General features: G+C 52.1%; 1 protein-coding gene across 2 annotated transcripts in view; it reads left to right on the forward strand.

The window, feature by feature from the left end:
- Positions 1 to 4,892, forward strand: part of CPT1A (carnitine palmitoyltransferase 1A) — a 106,377-nt gene extending 101,485 nt beyond the window's left edge. For both annotated transcript variants that reach the window (XM_038764024.1, XM_038764025.1), the window contains exons 17-19: positions 725 to 838; positions 3,536 to 3,628; positions 4,447 to 4,892. In XM_038764024.1, coding sequence (XP_038619952.1) covers positions 725 to 838; positions 3,536 to 3,628; positions 4,447 to 4,533 — 294 coding nt within the window. In that variant the 3' untranslated portion in view covers positions 4,534 to 4,892. The remainder of the gene's footprint in view (positions 1 to 724; positions 839 to 3,535; positions 3,629 to 4,446) is intronic.
- The last annotated feature ends 10,295 nt before the right edge of the window (positions 4,893 to 15,187 follow it).

The raw sequence follows: 15,187 nt of genomic DNA on the forward strand, positions 1-15,187 counted from the left end.
CCGCCGCCCCAGCTCTTGTCCCGATCTGGGTTGGTCGGTGAAGGGGAAGACGGACCCCGAGTTCAGCGAGGCCGGCGGTGGGGCCCAGGACCCAGCCACGGCCGGTAGTTTCGGGAGACTCTCTTGTCACCTGGAGTCTCTGAGCCCTGAGGTTCTGTCCCCCTGCCGCGCCCCTGCCCATCCCTCTATGCTGAGAGTGCAGGGCTGCCCAGGGTCTGCCCAACAGCTGGTCTCGGGGGTAGAATGGCCCTTTGGCCTCAGCAGTGGGTTGTACGGATGGTCAGGAAGGAACTCAAATCCCCGCTGTGAGCCCGACCAGTCGTGCCCCCGGGGCCAGGACGGAGGCCCCGGACTGGCCTGTGGTCAGATTGCCACCAGGTAGTTCCCCTTTCTGACCCGCGCCCCAATCAATCAATCAATCGATCATATTTATTGAGCGCTTACTGTGTGCAAAGCACTGTACTAAGCGCTTGGGAAGTACAAGTTGGCAACATATAGAGACGGTCCCTACCCAACAGTGGGCTCACAGTCTAGCGAGAGGGAGGAGAGGGGCTCTCCAGGGGAAGCCAGAACGGGGAAAGAGCTGACTCCACCTGATGAGACGAGATCCCGGCCTTGCCCCCAAGGCCGCTTTCCCTCAGGGGGCCGACCTGGGCCCCGGCCCCCGGCCCCCGGCCCCCCGGCAGCAGGGCCAGACCGATCTAGCGGCTGTTTTCCCTCCCAGGTTCTGTCTGAGCCGTGGAGGCTGTCGACGAGCCAGACGCCCCAGCAGCAGGTGGATCTGTTTGATCTGGAGAGATGCCCCGAGTATGTGTCCAGTGGCGGGGGCTTCGGACCCGTAAGTTTGAACGGCACCTCTCCTGACTGGAGGAGGAGGAAGAGGAGGAGGAGGAGGAGGGAGATGGTTTGGCACACGCGCCTGGGGGAATGGGGTTATCACCACTACAGAGGTGTTCCCGCCTGGGCCCCCCCCAAGGGAAGGGGTTGGGGCTTTCCAGGTGAATGCGGGAGCCAGGCCTGGCCGTGGCCCCGAAAGAGGGGAGAGTTGGGGAGGCCTCTCCCGGGAGCAGGAGGAGGGCCGGCTGGTCCTCCGGGGCTGTTCTCCCAGCAGCAGGTTGAGGTGAGAGAAATGAGCCCAACCGCTCTTGACTGACAAGCTGAGACCGAACAGGCAATGCAGGCCCCCTGCCCCATCCCCCCCGAAGCTGCAGGGAAAGACGTCTGGTGGCAGCTGGAGGTGTGCGCCCGCCGTGCTTGCAGTCGCCACTGACGGTGAAGTTCACCACCTGTGGGTGTGCGGTCACTGAGCCGGCCAGTGCCAGACCCTTGGCTTGGCCCCCACTGCACTGGTACCGCATGTGTGTGCGTGCGCGCGGACACCCCCCCCCCTCCCCCACCTTGGTCGTTGTGTTTATTTGCAACTCTTGGTACTCTTTTTAATAATAATAATAATAATGATGGCATTTATTAAGCGCTTACTATGTGCAAAGCACTGTTCTAAGCCCTGGGGAATTTACAAGGTGACCAGGTTGTCCCACGTGGGGCTCACCGTCTTAGTCCCCATTTTACAGAGGAGGTAACTGAGACCCAGAGAAGTTAAGTGACTTGCCCAAAGTCACACAGCTGACAGTTGGCGGAGCTGGGGTTTGAACCGATGACCTCTGACTCCAAAGCCCGTGCTCTTTTCCACTGAGCCACGCTGCTTCTCATATTATTATATTATAATAATAATAATGATGGCATTTATTAAGCGCTTACTATGTGCAAAGCACTGTTCTAAGCCCTGGGGAATTTACAAGGTGACCAGGTTGTCCCACGTGGGGCTCACCGTCTTAATCCCCATTTTACAGAGGAGGTAACTGAGGCCCAGAGAAGTGAAGTGATTTGCCCAAAGTCACACAGCTGAAAAGTGGCAGAGCCGGGGTTTGAACCGATGACCTCTGACTTCGAAGCCCGGGCTCTTTCTGCTGAGCCACGCTACTTCCGAACTTCCCAAGCGCTTTGTACAGTGCTCTGCCCACAGTAAGCGCTCCATAAATACGACGGAATGAATGAACGAATGAAGCACTGTTCTAAGCGCTGGGGGGTCACAAGGTGATCAGGTTGCCCCCCGCGGGGCTCACAGTCTTCATCCCCATTTTACAGATGGAACTGAGGCCCAGAGAAGTGAAGTGACTTGCCCAAATCAATCAATCAATCATATTCATTGAGCGCTTACTGTGTGCAGGGCACTGTACTAAGCACTTGGGAAGTACAAGTTGGCAACGTACAGTGACAGTCCCTACCCAACTGTGTGCTCACAGTCTAGAAGGGGGAGACAGAGAACAAAACGAAACATGTTAACAAAATAAAATAAGTAGAATAGATATGTACAAGCAAAATAAATAAATAAATAACTAAAGTAATAAATATGTACAAACATATATACATATATTTTTACATTTGCCTTCTTGTCTCTCGTCCCAGAATTATGGGACTTGTGCATTTAATTGTTGAATTATGGTACTTGTTAAGCGCTTAAAGAAGCGGGTGGAGAACGTGCCCGCTAACTCTTGACCTCTCCCTAGCGCAGAGGCCAGCACTCTCCCCGGAGTAAGAGCTCAATAAATAATACATCTGAGTTCTCAAAAGTTAAGGACCCTGAACCGATGCCTGCTGGGACTTCTTCAGGGAGAGACTGGAACTAGTGGGGGTGTAGATTGTAGACTGTAAGGTCTTTGTGGGCAGGGAACATGTCTGTTTATTGTTATACCGTACTCTCCCAAGCGCTTAGTACAGTGTTCTGCCCACAGTAAGTGCTCAATAAATGCGACTGAGTGACTTCCTGGGTGCCAGACACTGTACTTCTTGCTGGGAGAGATTCAGAATAATCGGGTTGAACAAATGGCCTGTCCCACAGCCTATTGGTGGGGGAGAACAGAGATCGAGTCCCCATTTTAGAAATGAGGAAACTGAGTCACCAAGAAATGAATTGACTTTAAAAGCTGTATCCTCAAACTCCCAGGCCTAGGCTCTTCCCACTAGGCTGTCATGCCCCTTCCTTTCATTCATTCATTCATTCAATAGTATTTATTGAGCGCTTACTGTGTGCAGAGCACTGTACTAAGCGCTTGGGAAGTACAAATCGGCAACATATAGAGATGGTTCCTACCCAACAACGGGCTCACAGGCTAGAAGGGGGAGACAGACAGCAAAACAAAGCAAGTAGGCGGGTGTCAATACCATCAGAATACTTCCTTCCAAAGTTTCTGCTCCTAAAGAGCCACCCCTTTCCTCGCAGCTGCGTGGCAAGCCGGGCCAGACAGGTGTGTCCCCGGCGATGGACTCCCAGTTTTCGGCTGGGGTGTAGTGCCGTCTGAAGCTGTGTTTTCCTCCCTTCTGTACCGGGTGCTGGCTGGCAGTGGTATCATCGCCATGCCGGGTGCCCAGTGGCCAAGGCTGGCCCCGAGCCCTGTTGGCGACCAGCCAGAGGGAAGTGTGGCCTCGGTCGTCACCCTCGCGGTGACCGGCGGTTTTTCCCGGTCCATCTCCCCAGGTGGCCGATGATGGCTATGGGGTGTCATACATCATCGTGGGAGAGAAGCTTATCAACTTCCACGTCTCGTCCAAGTTCTCCAGCCCTGAGACGGTAAGCGAAGTGGCCTCGGTCCCGGATGCCCCATCCACCCGTGTGCAGGCCCCACGGCACCTCAGCTCTTGTAGGGAAAATGGCCGTTTCCCTGCTCCTCCATCCTGGGCCTCTCCTTTCTCCTCCTCCTCCTCCTCCTCCTCCTCCTCCTCCTCCTCCTCCTCCTCCTCCTCCTCCAAGCTCCTCTTGCTTTCTGTTTCACCCTTCCTCCCAACCCTAGTAATCTCACAGAAGCTGGGATCAGCGGTCAGGAGGGCGGGTGCCCCCCCAACCCCCCTCCCGGGGTTTGGCTGCCACCCCAGAGACCGGCGTTTCCCAGAGGGGCTGCCTCACGGACCAGATGGGGAGGAGTGGGGCAGGGGTCTCTGGTAGCTGCTGACCCTTCAGCTCCTGTGGAGATGCTAGGCCTCCAGGGGCCCAACGCCATCCCATCAGGAGCAATTGAATCCACTGACCACCTTCAGGGCACTTGGATCGGGCGTCACCTGGTTTGCTCCACTTTCCTCCTCCTCCTTCCCCACCTCCTCATGGGGTACTTGGAGCCCCACAGGGCGGGTGCCCCTTGTCACCCTTGGCTGCAGGACGCAGAACAGCACGAAGGGCAGGGCCAGTTGCCTGCATTCGTCTGGGACCTGGGTCGCCCAGTCCCACCGGGCTGTGGCCCCGGGGTGGCTCTGTTGTCCTAATGGGGGTGCAAGCCTGCCGGGGGCTGTTCAGAAAGGGATCTCGGTGGCCGAGCGGGCCCGAGTGGAAGTTTGGTAGACACAGCTCCGACGATGTGGCAAACACTCGTTTGTATCTGTCTTTCCAATTCCAAGGATTCTCATCGATTTGGAGAACACATCAAACAAGCAATGGTCGACATCGTCACTCTTTTCGGCCTCAGTCCAAACGCCAAAAAGTAATTCGGGGAGTCCGGGGGCCACGGAGGCCCGGGACGGGAACTCTTCTGATAAACCCAAACAAAGATGGCTGTCTGATTGCTCCGTCCCTCCCTCCCTCCTTCCCTTTCTCCCTTCCACCCGCCCCTCACCGAGAGTCAGACCTTCTTTTTGGGGGGCTTTGATCAGAAGGATTCCATTTCCACAGAGGATCCGTCATCCCGTTTTAGAGCGCACAGTACAATAGCCACGTGTGAAAGTGTGCAGTTTTGCATTTTCTAGGTCTGTCTTAATTTCATGACTTTCTGATCATTTTTATGCTAAAATCACTGAGTCTGCTTGTATTTAATAAATGAAGGGATCATGACTAGTATTCCATTTAACCAAGTGTAAACAGAGGAGTTTTGACTACCTGTATGTTGGGAGCAGAACATCATGCAGTGTATTTCTCCAGTGGTGACTGTATACCTGGGATTTAACGGGCATTTTTATCGAGCAGTCTGTGTAAAGTTTTCCTTTTAAAGACAAACTTCATTTCTTTCCATTGACAAGGTAAGCGTGGAGGTAGCGTCGGCCCGGGCACGGCCCAGGCGGCGGAGGCGCGCTATGGGAATGAGTGGCCCGGAGACTCGTCTCTTCCCTCCGTGAAAGGGTGCGACCTAGCTGGGGTGTGGTTGCCACGGGAATGGACGGGGCCCATGTGGGTCACCCGGCGCCTTAAAGCAAGAACGGTCGCAGTGGGAGTTGTTGGGGGGGGGCGGGGGCTGCCAAGCGGCGGAGTTCACCGATCGCTCCCAATCACCGCTTCTCCGGGCGGCCGCACCCCCAGGATTTTGCGCTCATTCTTTTCTGAGCATAAACTGGCCCATTGTGCTTCATCCTGGTGGGACCGGTCGGTCGGGTCGGGGTTGCAGAGGACCACTGGTGCCTGTTGGGCACGCTGATGACCACTCCTCCGGGGCCACAGGTCGTGGGCCAAGCTCCAACCGGGGGTGGGTGCGGGGAGGGGAGGGCGGAAGGCGGGGGAAGCACAGCGGAAGCAAGTGTCCTCAGGGCGGGGACGGGCAGTCGTGGACACTTGGCAGGGCCTTGACCTGGGCGTCCTGCTGGGGAGGGAGAAAAATCCCCGGCCCGGGGCTTTGTGACGTGGTAGGGAGAAAACCAGGAATCATTGAGGTGGACAGGGTGGGGCAGGGCCAGAATTGGGGTGATGTGCGTAAGAGGACCTAAGGGGGTGAGGGAGCGTGTGCTGGCTGAGCACGGACTCTCCCTCAGCCTCACCCCGAGGACAAGTTGACCAACCAGAAGCGGCAGCAGTTCTGGGGCATTTGGCTCCAGACTGGCAAGCTCAGTTGGTTTCAGGCTCCCAACAACCTGTGTAGCCCTGGCTGGGGATTGGGCCCGAGCCCCCCGCCGCCGGGGTGGACCGCCCAGCCTCCCAGAGCCCCCGCTGGAAGGCCGGACAGTTGTTTCTCTCTAAAGAGGCCTCTCGGGTGGCGGGGGAGCAAAGAGGGACCAAGGAGCCACCAGAAGGGATGGGCCGACTGCCCGGGCAAGTGGAACCCAGCAGTGGGGGTCACACCTGCAGGGGAGCTGGGGGGCGGGGGGGGGGGGGCGGGCGCTAGGCTGTGGGAATGAATGACTCAGGTTTCAGATGTAATTTAGTCAAGAGCAGCTATCAATGCAATCTCACCTTTCTTCAAAGGATGTCAACGTAATTGGCACAGGAAGAGTTTTTTTATTTTACATGTTGCAAAGGGCAGTGAGCGCTTATGTATTTAATTTTTATTTGGCACAGATCCTAAGTTCTTAATGGAGCTAGGAGTTGGAATTCACTGAGAGCTTGGAATGGCCATTGCATGTAAATATAATAAACTCTTGGATGTAAATCTTGGAAATGCAAACTGAATGTCAGTTTTCGATAATAAAGAAATTAATGTCAACCTTCCTCTTCACACCAGGACTGTGATTCTGCTCATTTTGCTTCCTTCACGTAGAGGACTTTGATTCAAGACCCATCGTTCCCGGTCCAAGTCAGGTGGCTGGGCGGGAGCTGCCGAGCCCTGCGGCCTTGGGAGAGGTCCGGTCTGGCCGGGTCCGGAACCCCCCGTCACAGCAGGGTCCGGGGTCGCTGGGCTGTGGCACACCTGGGCTTGGAGCATCAAGAGAGTCGCGGCGCCTCACCTGTGACTCAGGGACCCTGGGCGGTTCTGGACAAGGGACGGAGAGCTCACGGAGCCAGCGGGGTCGCCAGGGGCAGTGGGCGGAGAACCGGACAAGAGGGAGAGTTCCGAGTATGTGGGAACAGTGGAAGGGATGCTATGACTCAGGGGGTGGGGCGTGAATTGGGGAAAGCTTGTTGGAGGAGGAGGCTGGATTTCAGGAAGGCATTGAAGGTGGGGACAGCTGGGATTGGTCTGGTGTGAGGAGGGAGGGGGTCCCGAACCAGAAGAGCAGGGTTGGGGCGGGGAGTTCCGGAGTGAAGTTGAGCTGGGAGGTGGTAGAGCTGGGAGGGGGCAGTAAGGTGAGAACTGGAGAGACTTGGGGGTGGCAGAGGGAAGGGGGGAGAGGCTGTCCTAGAACAGTGTTTGATGCAGAATAAGCACATAACGAATACCATATTGAAGACAAAAAAGATGGGGAAAGAGTCGATAAGAGGAGAACGCCAGATTCCCCAAATGTTTCCCCGAATCCCAGCTGGCTCTCTCATTCACAACTCTTTGGATTTGTTTCCCCAAAGGTTTCAGCACGGGGATCCCATTTTTTCCTCATCCCTGGGGAACAGGAAGAGGAAGCCCCCCGCCTCCCCATTTTGCAGGTGAGGAAACTTGAGCTCACTGGGATCCGAGGGCACAGAAGTCGCCCTCGCCAGAGCCAGACCTAGAGGCCTGGTCTATCGAGTCCCCGACCTGGGCTCCCCTCATGAGGACCCACCTGCTGCCACTCGACACCAAAACCGCACCGGAGGCCCAGAGGAGAGAAGGAAAGGGGAAGACCCTGTGGGGAGATCAGAGGAATAGGGCCCCAGGCCTAGGGAGAAGTGTCAGAGGAGGGCAGATGGGGCAGAAGAGGGAGGGGAAGGGAGTGAGGCCAGGTCAGACATTGGAGGAGGTGAGGAAAAGAAGGAGCCGGAGGAGAGAAGTGATGAGAGGCCAGAGGGGCAGGAAAGACTTGGAAGACCCTCTGTGGACAACGGACCGTGATGGAAGAATGGGGAAGCCCCTATGTGACGGAGACCAAAACGTGGGACAGGCCCCGTACCGTTCACGGTGGGCAAAGGTGTTGGAGTTCTGACTGTGTGGGTGACAGAGCCGGATCCTGTGGCTGCAGCTCTGGCCTTGGCTCGAGGTGGGGCTTCCTGGGCACGTGCTTGTCTGTGGAGCACTGCTGTCACCACTTGCAGGGTACCTGCTGTCCAAGTCTTGGAGGGACCACGGACCCGACCCATTCTCTCTGCCAGCTGCCTCAGGGAGGCAGACGGTTGTCAGTAGCAATTTATAAATGACGGCTCTGGACATAAGTGCTGTGGGGCTGCGGGTGGAGTGAATAAAGGGAGTGGGAGAAGACAAAATGAAGGCTTAGTCGGGGAAGGCCTCTTGGAGGAGATGTGCCTTCAATATGGCTTTAGAGGTGGGTGAATGATCCGTTTGTCAGATATGAAGGAGGGCATTCCAGGCCAGGTACATCTCTGGGGTAAGTCTCTTAACTGCTCTGTGCCTCGACTACCTCATCTGTACAATGGGGATTAAGACTGTGAGCCCCATGTGGGACAGCCTGATTACCTTGTATCTACCCTAGGGCTTAGAACAGTGCTTGGCACATAGTAAGTGCTTAACAAGTGCTATCATCATTATTATTATTGTTATTATCTCTGCCCTCAAGGATCTAATAATCTAGTGGGGGGGGGGGACAGATATTAAAATACATTTCAAGTAAGGGAGGCAACCGAGCATAAGGAGATGGACATGAATGGGAGGGAGGGGTGGGTGGGTGGATGTGTCGGGGTGGGGGAAGGAGAGGTTAGTGCCTAAGTGCTTAGGGGCTGCATACTGAAACACAGGTGACACAATAAGAAGGAATATAGTGTGGGGAGATGAAAGTTTAGTCAAGGAAGGATTCCTGAAGATGTGACTTCATTAGGATTTTGATAATGGGAGATATGATCTCTACTCCCAAGGAGTTTACAGTCCAGTGGGGGAAACAAACATTAAAATAAATTACAGCGAGGGTAAATGGCAGAGTGAAATGCAAAGTATGTGGGGTGAGGTGTTGGGAGACAAGTGAGGATGTGGGGAGAGAGAGTCAGTAGAGTATCTTAAATCTGATGGAGAGTTTCTCCTTAAGATGAAACTGCACGGGAAACCACAAGGTTTTTGTGGAGTGGGGAGACTGATGCAATAGTTGAAATGACCCATTCCAGGATTCTGATGGGAATGGAAGCAGGAACTGGGGTGATAGCTGGAGCAGGAGCCAGAGAGAGGTTCTTTAGCCTGGGGGAGACTTGAAGTCAGAGGGGAAGGGGTCAACACAAGGGAGAGCAGGAAAATAGCCTGAGGTAGGGGAAAAGAGGGGGAGCAAACTGATTTTAGGAGGTCAGCAGAGATAGGCTATTTAGAGTGAGAGCCCCATGTGGGACAGAGACTGTGTCCAACGTGATTATCTTAAATCCACTCCAGCACTCAGTACAATGCTTGACACATAGGGGTTTAATACTATTATTATTATTGTTATTATTTTCTGGTATTTGTTAAGCACTCACCGTGTGTCAAGGACCACTCAACGCATTGGGGTAGATACAAGTTCGTCAAACCAGAAACAGTCCCTGTCCCACATGGGGCTCACAGTCTAGGGGAGAGAACTAGAATTTAATCACCATTTTGCAGTTGAGGAAACTGAGGGGCAGAGAGGTGAAGTGACTTGCCCAAGGTTACACAGTAAGCAAGTGATGGAGCCAAGATTAGAACCCAAGTCCTCTTTCTCCAAGGCCCGGACCCTTTCCACTTGGCCGCCTTGCTTCCCTTTTATTAGGGTCAGAGGTGCAGGAAGAGAGGGTGTTCTTAGAGGGCAAGTTGGGAAGACTTTATAATAAATAATAATGGCATTTATTAAGCGCTTACTATGTGTGAAGCACTGTTCTAAGCGCTGGGGAGGTTACAAGGTGATCAGGTTGTTTCACGTGGGGCTTACAGTCTTAATCCCCATTTTACAGATGAGGGAACTGAGGCTCAGAGAAGTTAGGTGACTTGCCCAAAGTCACACGGCTGACAAGTGGCAGAGCCAGGATTTGAACCCCTGACCTCTGACTCCAAAGCCTGGGCTCTTTTCACTGAGCCACACTGCTTCCCCTGAGCCACACTGCCTCCCCAAGACTTCTCAAGACTTCCTCTTGAGAAACAGCTGGGAAGCAGAGCACGATGAGGAGCCGGCAGTGGAGTGGTGAGGAGTGATGGGGCACCCTCTCAAAGCACATGACCCCTCCCTTCTTACTTCCCTGACCACCATCCTCAACTGTTCCCTCTCCAATGACTTCTTCCCCACTGCTTTCAAACATGCTCATGCCTTCCCTATCATGGGCAAAAACCCTCCCTTGACCGCACGGCTCTCTCCCACGTCCCCATCTTCCTCCCACCCTTTCCCCTCCAAAGTCCTTGAGCAAGTTGTCTGCTCTCACGGTCTCCATTTCTTTTCCTCCAATTCCCTCCTTGACTTTCCCCAAATCGGGCTTCTGTCCCCTTCACTCCACAGAAAGTGCCCTCTCAAAGGTCACCAACGATCTCCTTCTTGCCAAATCCAATGGCTTCTACTCCATCCTAATCCTCCTTAATCTCTCAACTGCTTTGCACTGTTGAACACCCCCCTTCTTCTGGGAACATTATCCAATCTTGGCTTCACTGACACCGTCGTCCTCTGGTTCTCCTATTTCTCTGGCCGCTCATTCTCAGTATCTTCCATGGGCTCCTCCTCTGCCTCCCACCCCCTAACTGTGGGAGTCCCTCAGAGTTCAGTTCTGGGTCCCCGTCTATTCCCCACCTACACCTCCTCATCTCCCACTCCCTTCCGTGTCACCCTAACTCGCTCCCATTTACTCTTCCCCCTCTCCCCGCCTCACAGCACGTATGTATATCTCTGTAATTTGATTTATTTATATTGATGCCTGTTTACTCGTATTGATGTCTTGATGCCTGTTCACTTGTATTGAGGTCTGTCTCCCTCCTCCACCCTGGTTATGAGCTCGTTGTGGGCAGGGACTGTCTTTATTGCTCTATTGTACTTTCCCAAGCACTTAGTACAGCACTTTGCACACAGTAAGCGCTCAATAAAAACAATTGAACGAAAGAACTCATTTGCCCTCATGGATGATACCCAAATCTACATCTCCAACCCTGATCTCTCTCTCTCTGCAGTCTCACATTTCCTCCTTCCTTCAAGACATCTCTACTTAGATGTCCCACCAACACCTCAAGTTTAACATGTCCAAAACAGAATTCCTTATCTTTCCACCTAAACCCAGTCCTCGCCCTGATTTTCCCATCACTCAGACAGCACCACCATCCTTCCTGCTTCATGAGCACATAACCTTGGTGTTATCCTTGATTCCTCTCATTCAACCCACATGTTCAATCTGTCACCAAATCCTGTTCGTTCAAACCTTCACAGCATTGCTAAAAGCCGCCCTTTCTTCTCCAGCCAAATCACTACCATGTTAATTCAAGGGCTTCATTCAATCGTTCAGCCGTATTTATTGAGCACTTTCTGTGTGCAAAGCACTTGTCCTATCCCTCGCTGTGGGCAGGAATGTGCCTGTTTGATGTTATATTGTACTCTCCCGAGCACTTAGTACAGTGTTTTACACACAGTAAGCACTCAGTAAATACGATTGAATGGATGAATGAATGGAACCAGCCACACTTCCCCCGTCACATTCATTCAGTCAGTCAGTCAGTCGTATTTATTGAGCGCTTACTGAATGCAGAGCACAGTACTAAGTGATTGGGAAAATATAATAATAATAATAAAATAATGTTGGCATTTGTTAAGTGCTTACTATGTGCCATGCACTGTTCTAAGCGCTGGGGGGATACAAAGTCATCAGATTGTCCCACATGGGGCTCATAGTCTTAATCCCCATTTTACAAATGAGGTAACTGAGGCACAGATAAATTAAGTGACTTGCCCTAAGTCACACAGTTGACAAGTGGCGGAGCCGGGATTAGAACCCATGACCTCTGACTTCCAAGCCCGGGCTTTTTCCACTAAGCCACGCTGCTTCTCTGAAGTGAAGTACATACTGAAGTGGTCAGAGACAGGAGGTTGGGAGATCAGAAAGGAGGCTGAAGCCGTAATCCAGTCGGGATAGGATGAGTGACTGCACTAACGTGGTAGCGGTTTGGATGACGAGGAAAGGGCGGATCTTGGCAATGTTGTGGAGGTGAGACCGGCAGGTTTTGGTGATGGATTGGATGTGTGGGGTGAATGGGAGAGGGGAGTCAAGGATGACGGCAAGGTGGTGGGCTTGTTGCGGTGAGGAGAAGCAGTGTGGCTCAGTGGAAAGAGCATGGGTTTTGGAGTCAGAGGTCAGGGGTTCAAATCCCAGCTCTGCCAATTGTCAGCTGTGTGACTTTGGGCAAGTCACTTCACTTCTCTGGGCCTCATGTACCTCATCTGTAAAATGGGGATTAAGACTGTGAGCAGCCCCCCGTGGGGCAACCTGATCACCTTGTAACCTCCCCAGCGGTTAGAATGGTGCTTTGCACATAGTAAGAGCAATAAATGCCATTATTATTATTATTATTATTATTATTATTGTTGTGAGACGGGAGGACAGGGTTTGGGAGGGAAGATAAGGAGCTCAGTCTTACACACACACACACACACACACACACACACACACACACACGCACACACACAGAGCACCGCCCCCTCCCCCTCTTCACACCTCTCCTTCCCCCACCTCTCCCCCACTCCTTGCCTCCTCAATCAATCAATCAATCATATTTATTGAGCACTAACTGTGTGCAGAGCACTGTACTAAGCGCTTGGGAAGTCCAAGTCGGCAACATATAGAGACAGTCCCTACCCAACAGTGGGCTCACAGTCTAGAAGGGGGAGACAGAAAACAAAACAAAACATATTAACAAAATAAAATAAATAGAATAGATATGTACAAGTAAAATAAATAAATAAATAAATACATAGAGTAATAAATATGCACAAACATATATACAGGTGCTGTATATACACCCTAGGGATGTACACCCTGAGGACCCTGGGGGTCCTCCTCCCCCAGGGCCGGTGTTTGTGCTGTCTTCAATCAATCAATCAATCGTATTTATTGAGTGCTTACTGTGTGCAGAGCACTGTACTAAGCGCTTGGGAAGTCCAAGTCGGCAACATATAGAGACGGTCCCTACCCAACAGTGGGCTCACAGTCTGGAAGGGGGAGACAGAAAACAAAACCAAACACATTAACAAAATACAACAAATAGAATAGATATGTACAAGTAAAATAAATAAATAAATAAATAGAGTAATAAATATGTACAAACACATATACAGGTGCTGTATATACACCCTGGACAGGTACACCCTGAGGACCCTGGGGGTCCTCCTCCCCCAGGGCTGGTGTTTGTGCTGCCTTCAATCAATCAATCAATCGTATTTATTGAGCACTTACTGTGTGCAGAGCACTGTACTAAGTGCTTGGGAAGTCCAAGTTGGCAACATATAGAGATAGTCCCTACCCAACAGTGGGCTCACAGTCTACAAGGGCAGTCTTCGAGGGCGGGACGAGGAGCCGGGGCCGAGGGAGGGTCGGAGGGGTCGGAGGGGTGAGGCGGTCGGGTGTCCACAGGGCCCCGCCTCGAGCGGCGAAAAGTCGAGCGCATGCGGATTCAATCAATCAATCAATCAATCAATCGTATTTATTGAGCGCTTACTGTGTGCAGAGCACTGTACTAAGCGCTTGGGAAGTCCAAGTTGGCAACATATGGAGACAGTCCCTACCCAACAGTGGGCTCACAGTCTACAAGGGCAGTCTTCGAGGGCGGGACGAGGAGCCGGGGCCGAGGGAGGGTCGGAGGGGTCGGAGGGGTGAGGCGGTTGGGTGTCCACAGGGCCCCGCCTCGAGCGGCGAAAAGTTGAGCGCACGCGGATTCAATCAATCAGTCAATCAATCGTATTTATTGAGCGCTTACTGTGTGCAGAGCACTGTACTAAGCGCTTGGGAAGTACAAATTGGCAACATATAGAGACAGTCCCTACCCAACAGTGGGCTCACAGTCTAGAAGGGGGAGACAGAGAACAAAACCAAACGCACTAACAAAATAAAATCAGTAGAATAGATATGTACAAGTAAGATAGAGTAATAAATACGTACAAACATATATACATATATACAGGCAACATCTAGAGACAGTACCTACCCAACAGCGGGCTCACAGTCTAGAAGGGGGAGACAGAGAACAAAACCAAACACACTAACAAAATAAAATCAGTAGAATAGATATGTACAAGTAAGATAAATAAATAGAGTAATGAATACGTACAAACATATGTATATATATACAGGCAACATCTAGAGACAGTCCCTACCCAACAGCGGGCTCACAGTCTAGAAGGGGGAGACAGAGAAAAAACCAAACACACTAACAAAATAAAATAAATAGAATAGATATGTACAAGTAAGATAAATAAATAGAGTAATAAATACGTACAAACATATGTACATATATACAGGCAACATCTAGAGACAGTCCCTACCCAACAGTGGGCTCACAGTCTAGAAGGGGGAACTTCCCAAGCGCTTAGTAGAGCTCACCTCCTCCAGGAGGCCCTCCCAGACAGAGCCCCCTCCCTCCTCTCCCCCTCGTTACCCCCTCCATCCCTTCCCCACAGCACCTGCACACATGTAATTTACTGATTTATATTACTGTCTGTCTTCCCCAGCACGGCCTATGGGCTAGAGGTCATGGGTTCAAATCCCGACCCTGCCACTTGCCAGCTGCATGACTTTGGGCAAGTCACTTCACTTCTCTGGGCCTCGGTTACCTCGTCTGGAAAATGGGGATTGAGACCGTGAGCCCCCTGTGGGACAACTTGATTGCTTGAGAAGCAGTGTGGCCCAGTGGAAAGAGGGCGGGCTTGGGAGTCAGAGGTCGTGGGTTCGAATCCCGCCTCCCCCACATATCCGCTGTGTGACCTTGGGCAAGTCAATTCACTTCTCTGTGCCTCAGTTCCCTCATCTGTAAAATGGGGATTAAGACTGTGAGCCCCACACGGGACAACCTCATCTCCTTGTGTTCCCCCCAGCGCTTAGAACAGTGCTTTGCACATAGTAAGTGCTTAACAAATACCAACATTATCATTATTATTACATGTATACATGGATATCAAGGCCCTACTGAGAGCTCACCTCCTCCAGGAGGCCTTCCCAGACTGAGCCCCTTCCTTCCTCTCCATCCCCCCCATCTTACCTCCTTCCCTTCCCCACAGCACCTGTATATATGTATAGATGTTTGTACATATTTATTTATTTATTTATTTTACTTGTACATATCTATTCTATTTATTTTATTTTCTGGGTATGTTTGGTTTTGCTCTCTGTCTCCCCCTTTTAGACTGTGAGCCCACTATTGGGTAGGGACTGTCTCTCTATGTTGCCAACTTGTACTTCCCAAGC

The sequence above is a fragment of the Tachyglossus aculeatus genome, chromosome 22, assembly GCF_015852505.1.
Source record: "Tachyglossus aculeatus isolate mTacAcu1 chromosome 22, mTacAcu1.pri, whole genome shotgun sequence".
Taxonomy (NCBI): domain Eukaryota; kingdom Metazoa; phylum Chordata; class Mammalia; order Monotremata; family Tachyglossidae; genus Tachyglossus; species Tachyglossus aculeatus.